Genomic DNA, 12494 nt, shown 5'->3' on the forward strand with positions numbered 1-12494 from the left:
TACACTTTCTGCTGGGGTCAGCTTACAATTTTGCACCATACTTGTCCCTTGGCGGTTCTACAATTAAGCAGGGACCCAACATGGTGCATATTGCAAGTTGACGCCGGCAGAAAGTGTCCCAGGTTTCTGCAGTCCACAAACGCCTCCGTGGTGATTTTCCCTGTATCTCAAAATGCAGACCAGGCCCAGTGCAGTAACAAGTAGATTCCCACCCAGCAAGCAACAGAAGAACCCGTGGCCACGGGGCAGTTTCATTACTGAGTGATGTCATGCTGGTGGGAAACTGTCTCAACTATTTATATCCTTCGAAGAAAATATAAAAGGAAATGTGGTGACTACACAAACCTTGTCTAAATGACTTTCTCAATGCATTACACATTGTAATGAAATTAAAAACTATAAAATTCTACACCTGATAAAGGCCCATTACCTAAGAGCTATCACCACATTAACTCATTTAAACACCTTACCTCCATACAGGACATTTGCAAAGCAGAACATGATCATCCATACCCACTTTTGCATGGCACTATTGTTTGGAATGAGAATCTCGAGCAGACAGTAAATTTATTTAGTGCGTTCTCAGTAACATTTTGAAATAAATGCCAAGCTTCCCACACAAGTACATGGGTTGCAAAAAAAATAGAAGAAATACAAGCAACCCTTAGCTGGAGAGGCCCATCTTCTGTGGCTGCTTTGGTTATGCTTGTTCACAGAGAAAACAAAGTTTCTTACCTGCAACAGGTGTTCTCCATGGACAGCAGAACAAAAAGATACACAATCACTGACTGAGGGAGGGTATGTGGTGACACTAGTGCGGGAATTCCCGCACATGCACAGAACAGACTCTAGAAGTTTCTGGGCTAGGAAAGAATAAGGACCAACACAGCATCATCAGATGACATAAAAACATAAGATATGCCATACTGGGTCAGATCAAAGGTCCATCAAGCCCAGTATCCTGTCTCCAACAGTGGCCAATCCAAGTCACAAGTACCTGGCAAGTACCCAAACATTAAACAGATCCCATGCTCCTAATACCAGCAACAAGCAGTGGTTATTCCTTATTGATTAATACCAGTTTATGGACTTCTCCTCCAGGAACTTATCCAAACATTTTTTAAACCCAGCTAAACTGGTTACCTTAACCACATCCTCTGACAATGAATTCCTGAGTTTGATTGTGCATTGCAGGAAAAATAATTTTCTCCAGTTTGTTTTAAATGTGCTGCTTGCTAACTTCATGGAGTTCTCCCTAGTCCTTGTATTATCTGAAAGAGTAAATAACCATTTCACATTTACTCATTCAAGTCATTTCATGATTTGGTAGATGTGTTCATCTCATATGGCTATTTATGCTGCTGGCCATGAGAGCACCTGCTAAAGGGAAGCAACTTTGCTCACTTTTGCATCCCATTACTGTCTGGACAAGCTCTCAAAGAATGACAGTAAATGTGGAAAGTTTTGCATAGCCTGTTCACCCAGTAGTCTAGTCTCCCTGATGAAGTCCAGGTTGCTTACTCAATAAACGTTCCATTGCAGCCCTCAGCTTGGGACACCCCACGTATCATGGATAATTGAGCTCTGCTTGTTAACGGAGAAAGCAAGTTCACTTACTGTAAGCAGTGTTCTCCATAGATAGCAGGACTTAGTCATGCTAAATACTTACCTGCCTCCCAGAAGTAGACTACCTACCTACACTTGGCTCTAAAATTGACTGAGGGGGCTCATAAGGCATTTCCCATGCAGGAATTCCTGCACATGCTCAGTAGAGCAAAAGGTCTATGAGCTAAGAGAAAGGTCAGTCCACTGCTGCTGAATGATGTTACGTCATGGCTAATTCATCCTGGTGTCTACGGAGACTTGCTTTCTTTAGTTATGATTGCTTAATCATTTTCTTTCAAATTATAAAAGTATATTTCCTAGCGTGTAGCAGATGGACTCAAAACAAGTGGGTATAGTGTGCTCGTGCTAGCAGTTGGAGACGGATCTGACGTCAGCACGGGTACATATACCCCCGCAGGGAAGTGCAGCAATTCAGTAATTTCCGTCTCCAAAGCAGTTTGGAGCTACCTCACGCTCGCTGAGCGTTTTTCCAAATTCTAACGACTAAATTCATAGAAGAAACCTACCTGAAGATGAGCCCCGCACTCCTGCGGTGATACCATTCGGTCCCTTCCCCAGTTGAGTTTCCTGAGGCGATTTCCGTGGTCCCTCGGCGGTAAGAGCCTCGGTCCGGTGGCCAGCTCGCAGCAGGGACCTAGCCCCCGAGTGAGAAGGGCTCGGGCGCGGCTTAGAGGCAGCCTCTGTCCCGGCGCGGACTTGGCCCCCGAGCGAGACGAGTTCGGGCGCGGCCTAGAGGCAGCAGGTGCACTTCCTCGAGCGAGGCGGTGACGGTAATCACCCTCTCCCCCCGCAGCCGGAGACCGCCCGGGTCGCAGCCGGGAAGCGCCGAAGATAAGGTAAGGCGTACATCTTTACTTGTTGGTCTCCGAGGAAGCGAGGATTAGCGGAGTCTGCCTACGTGGCAACCTGCCAAGGAGGTCGCCATTTTGCCTGCCTGCTCGCCTTTTGCCCTGGTTCGTCACCGCGCACTAGCACTCAGGCCAGACTGAGCGCACAGGCGAAGGGCGTATATGTTAGGCGCCCGAAAATACTTGGGTGCATATTCAATAGAGGCATGCATTGAAGTCAGCTTGATTCATGTTGAACAGCGCATGCACGTTGCTACGCGCACGCTGATAGGCGCATGTTTCTAAGCGCACGTTGATAGGTGCCCGTTGATAGTCGCACACTGTTAGGCGCACGTTGATAGGCGTCCGTTGCTAAGCGCACGTTGATAGGCGCCCGTTGCTAAGCGCATGCTGATAGGCGCCCGTTGCTAGGCGCCTGTTCATAGGCGCACGTTCATAGGCGCCAGCCGATAAGCGCACGTTGATACGCGCACGTGGATAAGCGCATACTGGTAGGCGCACATCTTTGGCGCATATTATAAAGCGCAGACGCCAGCTGGGGGGAGATAACAGACGAGATGGAGCGTAAGAGAGCCCATGCGTCAGCAGAGCCGGCACCTCCAGACTCAGGCATAAGAGCTCTAAGCCTCTGCTTAGCATGCAACCTCAGAGCTACACAGAGCGAGGAAGCAGACTCCCTATGTGCCCAATGTGAAGAGGCCCTGGGAGTTCCAGGCCAGGACCGGTCGCAGCCCAGCGTACTTGCCAGTTCCTCAGGGAACACCCCGGACCTAGCAGGCCACGGTGAGCAGCCAGGGAACCTGAGAGACCGGGTGCCCCCTAAGGCCAGATCCTGCTTCGCTCTCCTGGGTGGAATTGTTCAAGGGGATTCATGCCTTTGTCTCAATGCAGTCTGCTCCCCGAACGGGTCCATACGTACCGGATGACCCGGCCCCTGGACCCTCAAGGCCTAGGCACGGCCACTCGCCACCCGGAAGCCCCACTTATGGGGATTCAGATTGTTCTGAGGAAGACGACGAGCTCCCCAAGGAGGGAGAACTGCCCTCGGGGATTGAACCATATCGGACCATGAGGCGCTTCTTTCTGAAAGAGGATCTCCCAGGCCTGGTCTCTCAATGCCTGTCGGAACTAGATATCCCGGGCCATGACACCCCAGGGGAACCTAGAATGAATCCCCTGTTAGAGGGCCTGCGCCAAACGGCTCACCATTTTCCCCTCCTACAAGCAGCACAGCAGCTAATCGATTTGGAATGGAATGCGCCGGAGGCCTCATTCAAAGGGGGTCGGGCCTTGTCTGGCATGTACCCCTTAGACCCGACAACCAAGGAGCTGCTGGCGTGCCCCAAGGTAGACGCCATAGTTAGCGCAATTGTGAAGCGCACCACCATTCCAGTGGAGGGGGAGGGGGCGGCCCTCAAGGATACACATGACCGGCGCATGGACGCCATTCTGAAACAAGCCTTTGAGGTGGCAGCCATGCCCCTACGAATTGCGACCTGCTGCACCGTGGTGACGCGTTCCTGTTTATCACAGGCTAGGAACCAACACCCCGGGAGAAGAGATGGAATCAGCGCTCTCGTTCCTCACTGACGCAGCCTCCGACCTAGTCCGTACGGCAGCCAAGGGAGTGTCATCCCCAGTGGCAGCCAGGAGACAGCTCTGGCTACGTAGTTGGTCGGCCGACTCCTCCTCCAAGACACATCTCACGAGAATGCCCTTTAAGGGATCCCTCCTGTTCGGCAGCGACCTCGAGAAACTGGCCAATAAATGGGGCGCCTCTCCATTACCCCATCTACCAGAAGACAGGTCAAGGAGGAGCCAGCACCCCTTTCCTAGGCCATCCAGAGGTAGAAAGCCTAGGATGGGTAGTAAACTTGAACAAGAGTTCACTACAGCCTTCTCAGTCGCTGGAATACCTAGGAGTCCGATTCGACACCCAGGAAGACAAGGTCAGTCTGACCGCCAAGAGGAGAGCAAAGCTCCGGAATCGTCTGCAGGCCCTGCTGAGCGCCACCCGGCCCACAGCTTGGGATTACCTACAGGTCCTCGGCATTATGGCATCCACTCTGGAGGTGATACCATGGGCGCGGGCTCATATGAGACCATTACAATGCGCCCTCCTATCTCGGTGGAGCCCACGATCACAGAAATACACCGTACACCTACCTCTACCAGCCAGAGTGCGGAATCAGATACGGTAGTGGTTGCAGCCCGGCCACATGAGCCAGAGGTCAAGAATGTCCTCCCCAACCTGGACCCTGCTCGCTACAGATGCCAGCCTGAACGGATGGGGAGCACACTGCGAAGAACTCACCGCCCAAGGGCGGTGGAACAGAGAAGAGTCGGGGTGGAACATCAACCGACTAGAGGCACGGGCAGTCAGGATAGCATGCCTGCGATTTGCCCACAGACTCCGAAACAGAGCGGTCAGAGTGATGTCGGACAACGCCACCACAGTGGCATACATCAACCGACAAGGCGGAACCAGAAGCCGACAGGTATCCCTAGAAATAGCCCCCCTGATGTCTTGGGCGGAAGCAAATCTACAGGACATCTCTGCCGTCCACATCGCCGGGAAGGACAACACCACGGCAGACTTCCTCAGCAGAGAAAGACTAAATCCGGGGGAGTGGCAGCTGTCGCCCACAGCTTTCCAGATGATTGTGGATCAGTGGGGGACGCCGGGCATGGACCTACTAGCGGACAGGTCCAACGCTCAAGTACCCAGATATTTCAGCCGCAGGCGGGATCCTCTATCCCAGGGGATCGATGCCCTGGTCCAGCCATGGCCTCAGGGGATCCTGCTATATGCCTTTCCTCCATGGCCCCTGCTGGGCGCCATTATACACAAGATTCAGCAGCACAGAGGCCTAGTTCTTCTAGTGGCCCCGGACTGGCCAAGAAGACCCTGGTACGCAGACATGAGAAGACTACTGGCAGGGAATCCATTTCCCCTGCCTCCACACAGGGACCTGCCGCGGCAAGGTCCCATCCTCCACGAGGATCCAGCTCAATTCTCTCTTACGGTCTGGCCATTGAGAGGGCTAGACTGAAGAAAAGAGGATACTCGGGGCCGGTAATAGATACACTCCTCCGAGCATGCAAGTTCTCCACATCACTAACATATATAAGGATCTGGAGGGTATTTGAAGCCTGGTGCGGAACTTATGGCACCAATCCACATGCCACTAAGATCCCTATCATTTTGGATTTCCTGCAAGATGGACTTCAGAAGGGTCTGTCCCTCAATTCCATCAAGGTTCAGGTGGCAGCGCTATCCTGCTATGGTCCCCGGAGTGAAGGCAACAGCATTGCCACACACCCAGACGTTTCACGTTTCCTGAAAGGAGTCAAACACATTCGCCCGCCACTGAAGTGGCCAGTGCCCCTGTGGAACCTCAACCTAGTTTTGGAATTTCTAGCGGGACCCGCCTTCAGACCCCTTCGAGGCCTGTCCCTCCGTTTGTTAACCTTGAAGATGGTGTTCCTGCTGGCTGTATGCTCAGCACGCCGCATCTCGGAGCTACAAGCGCTGTCCTGCCATGATCCGTTTCTCAGAATCATTCCAGAGGCTATCCATCTTCGCACGGTTCCTTCCTTCTTACCCAAGTAGTCTCACACTTCCACTTCAACCAAACCATATCCTTGCCTACCACGGAAGGTTTGAAGAAGTCGGAAGAAGGTCGAATACTACGCCATCTCGATATCGGCAGGCTGCTGTCCAGATACTTGGAAATGTCAGAACCAGTACGAAAGACGGACCACCTGTTCGTCCTTCACAGCGGGAAAAAACAAGGGGAAGCGGCCTCACGGGCAACCATCGCCCGCTGGATCAAAGAAGTTATCAAGGCAGCCTACGTAGAAGCGGGAAAACCACCACCTCTATGGGTCAAGGCTCACTCTACCAGAGCTCAAGCGGCCTCTTGGGCAGAAACTAGGATGCTGTCGCCTGCAGAGATATGTAAAGCGGCGACGTGGTCCTCCCTCCATACCTTCTCCAGATTCTACCGTCTGGACGTCCAGGCCAGGGAGGACACAGCATTTGCAAGGGCAATCCTGAACGGACCTCGGGCAGCCTCCCACCCAGTCCGGGAGTAGCTTTTGTACATCCCACTTGTTTTGAGTCCATCTGCTACACGCTATGAAATGTAGAGATTACTTACCTGATAATCTCGTTTTCCTTAGTGTATGCAGATGGACTCAGCATCCCGCCCGGCTGCCGGTATACATGGGGATTCACCGACTCACGGTAAGCCATGTTTTCTTATATAGGGCATCCACCCTGCCGGGTGTCGATGCCTTCCGGTTGAGAACACTGGCGGTCTCCAGCTACTATCAATCGGTCAGGGTAATCCTGTTCATTTAATCGATCGGTCAGTTACACATATATCCATAAAGCTTTTGCAAGGAAGATTACTGAATTGCTGCACTTCCTGCGGGGGTATATGTACCCGTGCTGACGTCAGATCCGTCTCCAACTGCTAGCACGAGCACACTATACCCACTTGTTTTGAGTCCATCTGCATACACTAAGAAAAACGAGATTATCGGGTAAGTAATCTCTACATTTTATAACACTGCTGGAGACTGACTGGAGCACATCTGCTTTGTACTTGTTTCTGTCAAGATCTGCTACCCTTTCCCAATATGACTGCCTTGTTTATAATCTAGTCCAGGGGTGGCCAGCTCCAGTCCTTGAGAGCCACAAACAGGCCAGGTTTTCAGGATATCCACTGCTTCATAGTATGAAAATCTATCATGCATATTCATTGTGGATATCCTGAAAACCTGGCCTGGCTTTCAAGGACTGGAGTTGGCCACCCCTGATCTAGTCCTTATAGCATTTCAAGCTTAATTCTTCAAAACTAGCAGTACTTTGCTCTGCAAAAATTCAAGGTGATAACATAAGAGCATAAAACATGCCATACTGGGTAAGACAATGGGCCATCAAGCCCAGCATCCTGTTTCCAACAGTGGCCAATCCAAGTCATAAGTACCAGCAAGTACCCAAACATTAAATAGATCCCAAACTACTATTACTTATTGGTTAATAGCAGTTTATGGACTTCTCCTCTAGGAATTTATCCAAACCTTTTTTAAACCCAGTTATAATAATTGCCATAACCACATCCTCTGGCAATGAATTCCAGAGCTTAATTATGTGTTGAGCAAAAAAGAATTTTCTCCGATTTGTTTTAAATGAGCTACTTGTTAACTTCATGGAGTGTACTTACTTTCTACATGGCGTTAGATTTAATAGAATTTCAATGTCCATCATCTTCCTATAAAGCCATGCCAAATTTGTACACTCTCTGAAAGGGAAATATTGAGAATGAGGGACTCTTGTAATAGCCACATAGGCCCTGCTCATGTCACACCATCAGCATTTAACCGTATTTGGTGCAGAAATTCCATGAGTTTGAGAAACACATTGGCTTGCCTCACAAATCTGCTTCACTTTTTTGAAGGAGTTAATAAACGTGGATAAAGGTGAACCAGTAGATGTGGTATATTTGGATTTTCAGAAGGCGTTTGACAAAGTTCCTCATGAGAGGCTTCTAGGAAAAGCAAAGAGTCAAGGGATAGGTGGCGATGTCCTTTCGTGGATTACAAACTGGCTAAAAGAAAGGAAACAGAGTAGGATTAAATGGACAATTTTTTTACTGGGAGTGGGCAGTGGAGTGCCTCAGGGATCTGTATTGGGACTCGTACTTTTCAATATATTTATAAATGATCTAGAAAGAAATACGACGAGTGAGGTAATCAAATTTGCAGATGATATAAACTTGTTCAGAGTAGTTAGATCACAAGCAGATTGTGATGAAGACCTTCTGAGACTGGAAAATTGAGCATCCAAATGGCAGATGAAATTTAATGTGGATAAGTGCAAGGTGATGCATACAGGGAAAAATAACCCATGCTATAGTTACACAATGTTGGGTTCCATATTAGGAGCTACCACCTAAGAAAGAGATCTAGGCATCTGTTCAATGCTGCTCCCCCAAGGCGAGGAGCTAGCAATTTGTAATACTCTGTAGGCGGAGTTAATGATCTATTGTGGGTTGGCTCCCACAGGCAGGCGTAACTTGTGCAACAAAGGTGGGGGGGTCTAGGTAGGGGTGGGGGGGGGGGTGGGATAGGTAGGGGAAGAGAGGGGAAGGTGCAGGGAGGTGGAAGGAAAGTTCCCTCCGAGGCCGCTCCAATTTCGGAGCGGCCTCGGAGGGAACGGAGGCAGGCTGCGCGGCTCGGCGCGCACAGGCTGCCAATTTTGCACAGCCTTGCGCGCGCCAATCCAGGATTTTAACAGATACGCGCGGCAAAATCCCGCGTACTCTTGTTTGCGCCTGGTACGCGAACAAAAGTACGCATGTGCGCAAATTTGTAAAATCTACCCCATAGTTCTTTATTAGACAGGAAGTAGAACCACCAGAAGTGGCAGTAGTGAGCTGATGTGCCCTGCAGGGCTGAAGTCCCTCAGATACTGGAATTGCGATCTCTGAGTTGTTGAGCTGTAGAGAGATACTAAAGGTAGTGAGTAGACAGGGTATGCTGGATACATAACCAGTAGTAGATGATACACTCACAATTGTAGATCTCTGTAATGGCTTCTATGCAACAGAGTGTCTTCAGAATATTCAGAAACAGGAGCTATAGGCGAGTACTGATTCCTATATGCAGTCTAGAATAAGAACTCACAATCTCCGTACCTGCGACGTCTTCAAAGATTAGGAACATAGGAACCGGTACTCGCTCCACGAGGGCCTATCTGTAATAGAACTCAGTGTTCACGTCTGCGATCGCTTCCAGGCAGTAAGAAGTCTTCTGAGCATTCAGGGACGTAGGCCCTCGAGGAGCAAGTACCGGATCCCGTCTTAGCAATCTGAAATCAAGAAGAGAGAGTGAGGCCCCCGAGGAGCGGGTGCCCCTGGTACGTACAAGAAGGCAGAGTAGCTTGGGCGAATCGTATCTAAGAAGACTATGATTCGAGTCCTTGCTAACTCAATTTGTAGTTGCAAGCAAAGTCCTTTTAAGTTTGAAGCGGATGATGTCACCACGAGGTGACGCCCCCGAGGTTCGCGCCCTTGCCGGTACAAACTCTGGAGCACGCGCACACGCCCTTACATCACCAGGAACATGGCGGATCCGCAGCATCAGGCCAACCCGGGGATTCCGCAGAGACACGGCAGAGAGACGCCGCAGCAGCAGCTGTCCCTCAGACCCGAAGGGAGTCGCCACACAGGTAGAGAGGGTGGAACGAGGGCGAAGAGCAGGCACGAACACAACAGCGTCATAGTGGTTAACACATTGAAATCTTTGGCTCAGAGTGCTACGACAGTCAAGAAAGCAAACAGAATGTTGGGAATTATTAGAAAGGGAATGGTGACTAAAACGGAAAATGTCATAATGCCTCTGTATCGCTCCATGGTGAGACCACACCTTGAATACTGTGTACAATTCTGGTCGCCGCATCTCAAAAAAGATATAGTTGCGATGGAGAAGGTACAGAGAAGGGCGACCAAAATGATAAAGGGAATGGAACAGCCCCCTATGAGGAAAGACTAAAGCTTGGAGAAGAGACGGCTGAGGGGAGATATGATAGAGGTGTTTAAAATCATGAGAGGTCTAGAACGGGTTAATGTGAATCAGTTATTTACTCTTTCACAGAATAGAAAGACTAGGGCACTCCATGAAGTTAGCATGTGGCACATTTAAAACTAATCGGAGAAAGTTCTTTTTCACTCAATGTACAATTAAATTCTGGAATTTGTTGCCAGAGGATGTGGTTAGTGCAGTTAGAGTAGTTGTGTTTAAAAAAGGATTGGATAAGTTCTTGCAGGAGAAGTCCATTACCTGCTATCAATTAAGTTGACTTAGAAAATAGCCACTGCTATTACTAGCAACAGTAACATGGAATAGACTTAGTTTTTGGGTACTTGCCAGGTTCTTATGGCCTGGATTGGCCACTGTTGGAAACAGGATGCTGGGCTTGATGAACCCTTGGTCTGACCTAGTATGGCATATCTTATGTTCTTATGGCTTGTAAGCATTTCAGATGAGCAAACAACATGGATCATCACCTGTTGAAGGAGCAACGAGTACATTTTGAATGTTTCTTTGCAGTGCTTCTATGTGCCCAACTGGGCAGCATATAAGAAAGTGTACTAATGTGTGTCAGAATTTGGATCATCTCTGTGCACAAAGTAGTGTTTTGGGTATTTTTATACTAAAAGATTTTGGTTCCATTATTTTTTTGCAGTTATTAGCAACAAAGGTTTTAAAAAGAATTAGAAAAGATGTTTCCTGTGGCCCAGGCCACAGTACTCAGCTGTGGTGCAGAGGATCCAGGTTCAACCACTAGCACTGAGAGTGCCCCTCCTGTTTGGGGTCTGGGCTCCCTTAAAGCCATTTGAGCAGGGGCAGTAGAGAGTATTAAAGGTTACAAAGTGGGATAAAAAGAATAATTTAAAAAATAGACATTTCCTGTTTCTATTGCAGAGTACGTGAAGAGAAGCTGAGGTTACAAATTTTACATCAAGAGGAACGGCTGAAGCGAGCTTTAGCGAGAGCCACTGCTGACCCAAAGAAACAGGTATGCACATTAGATGATAGAAATTTCTACAGTAGAAAGAACTACTCTCCTAACATTTTGTGAGAGGAGGGGAGTTACCTAGGTGAATAATTATTTGGCTAATAAAAATTCTTAGAAGCCAGGATATTCCAAATAAACTAATGGCCCGATTTTAAGTGCCCGGTGCGCCTAAAAACCAGGGGTTATGCATATGGCCAGGCCTTGCATGCACAACCCTCGTTACACACACAAGAGCCGGGCCGAAGAAAAGGGGCGGTCACGGGGCGGGGCTAAGCTGGAGGCCGCCGGTACAGGGGCCATTTGCCACTGTGCTGGGGGATCGCCTGCTGCTGGCATAAATTCCACAAGAAAAAAAAAAAAGTAAGGCCTTCTAAGGGGAGTAGAGGGGAAGAGTGAGGGGGGAGGGTAGGGAAGGAAAGTTCCCTCCAAGTCCGCTCCTTAATTGTAGCGGACTGGGAGGGAACTGGGGGAGGCTCAAGCTCGTCACTCTGCGTAAATTGCAATTTTCACCACCCCCTTGCGCACGCCACCTCGGATTTTATAACATGCACGTGCATGTTATAAAATCGCGCGTCCATGTGCGCACGCTGATAGCGCATGCATTTTTTTAAAATTTACCCCTAAGGTTTTATAAGATTTTAAAATACAAACCAATCAAGATTATTATGTATTTCTTGACAGCAATTTAGTTAGATGCATTCACAAGGGATTTCCCAAAAATCATATGCAAACTGACAGATTTGCTAATTATTCCTAAAGATAATGCTTAGAAAATACTACATGCAAGTCCTCTTGTAGGTCACATACAGTCTGACGATAACGATGGTGGGAAGTTCTTTAATTTCATAAGAAACAAATGGATAGTTAATATGCCTGCTATGCTACCCACTAGTGCTTAAAAGCAGTACTACACATAGTTTTACTAAAGACCCTTAATCTGAAAAGTATGATAACATTAGCATACTCTAAAATGTTTCTCAGAGATGAATATTTTAGCTCTGAATAGTATTATGAATTCTGTATTTACAAAAAAAAAGTAAAATTTTTTAGCGACAGAGTACCACTGTAGGGAAAAAAAAATGCTGTAGCTGTAACCACTGAACATACAAGTTGTCAAACATTTTAATGTTTGTTATGACAGGTAAAACTTCAGTAATTTAAAGTCCTGCAATAGTGTTCCTAGAATTATACAAGTTGCCTCTCTTCAACCACTTTTTTTTTTTTTAATCCCCCAAGACTGGAAGAAAATTGATGCGCCGTTCAGCTCCTCCAAAAACAAAACAGAAGACAAGTGAAGATGATCAGCATTCTGCACGACTACAAGAGGAGTACCGGTATTTTTTTACTTGGCAGTAAAAAAAACCAAAAAAAAAAAACCCAAACAAAACAAAAAAGAAAAAAGTTGAAATGTCAAGTAACAAGCTTTGAAA

At 48.1% G+C, this 12494-nt stretch overlaps 1 protein-coding gene across 9 annotated transcripts in view; it reads left to right on the forward strand.

Moving 5' to 3' along the window:
* CCDC38 (coiled-coil domain containing 38) overlaps positions 1-12494 on the forward strand; it is a 209502-nt gene extending 197008 nt beyond the window's left edge. For all 9 annotated transcript variants that reach the window (XM_029601566.1, XM_029601575.1, XM_029601574.1 and 6 more), the window contains 2 exons: positions 10971-11064; positions 12301-12494. In XM_029601566.1, coding sequence (XP_029457426.1) covers positions 10971-11064; positions 12301-12420 — 214 coding nt within the window. In that variant the 3' untranslated portion in view covers positions 12421-12494. The remainder of the gene's footprint in view (positions 1-10970; positions 11065-12300) is intronic.

The sequence above is a fragment of the Rhinatrema bivittatum genome, chromosome 4 (genome assembly GCF_901001135.1).
Source record: "Rhinatrema bivittatum chromosome 4, aRhiBiv1.1, whole genome shotgun sequence".
Classification (NCBI taxonomy): Eukaryota; Metazoa; Chordata; class Amphibia; order Gymnophiona; family Rhinatrematidae; genus Rhinatrema; species Rhinatrema bivittatum.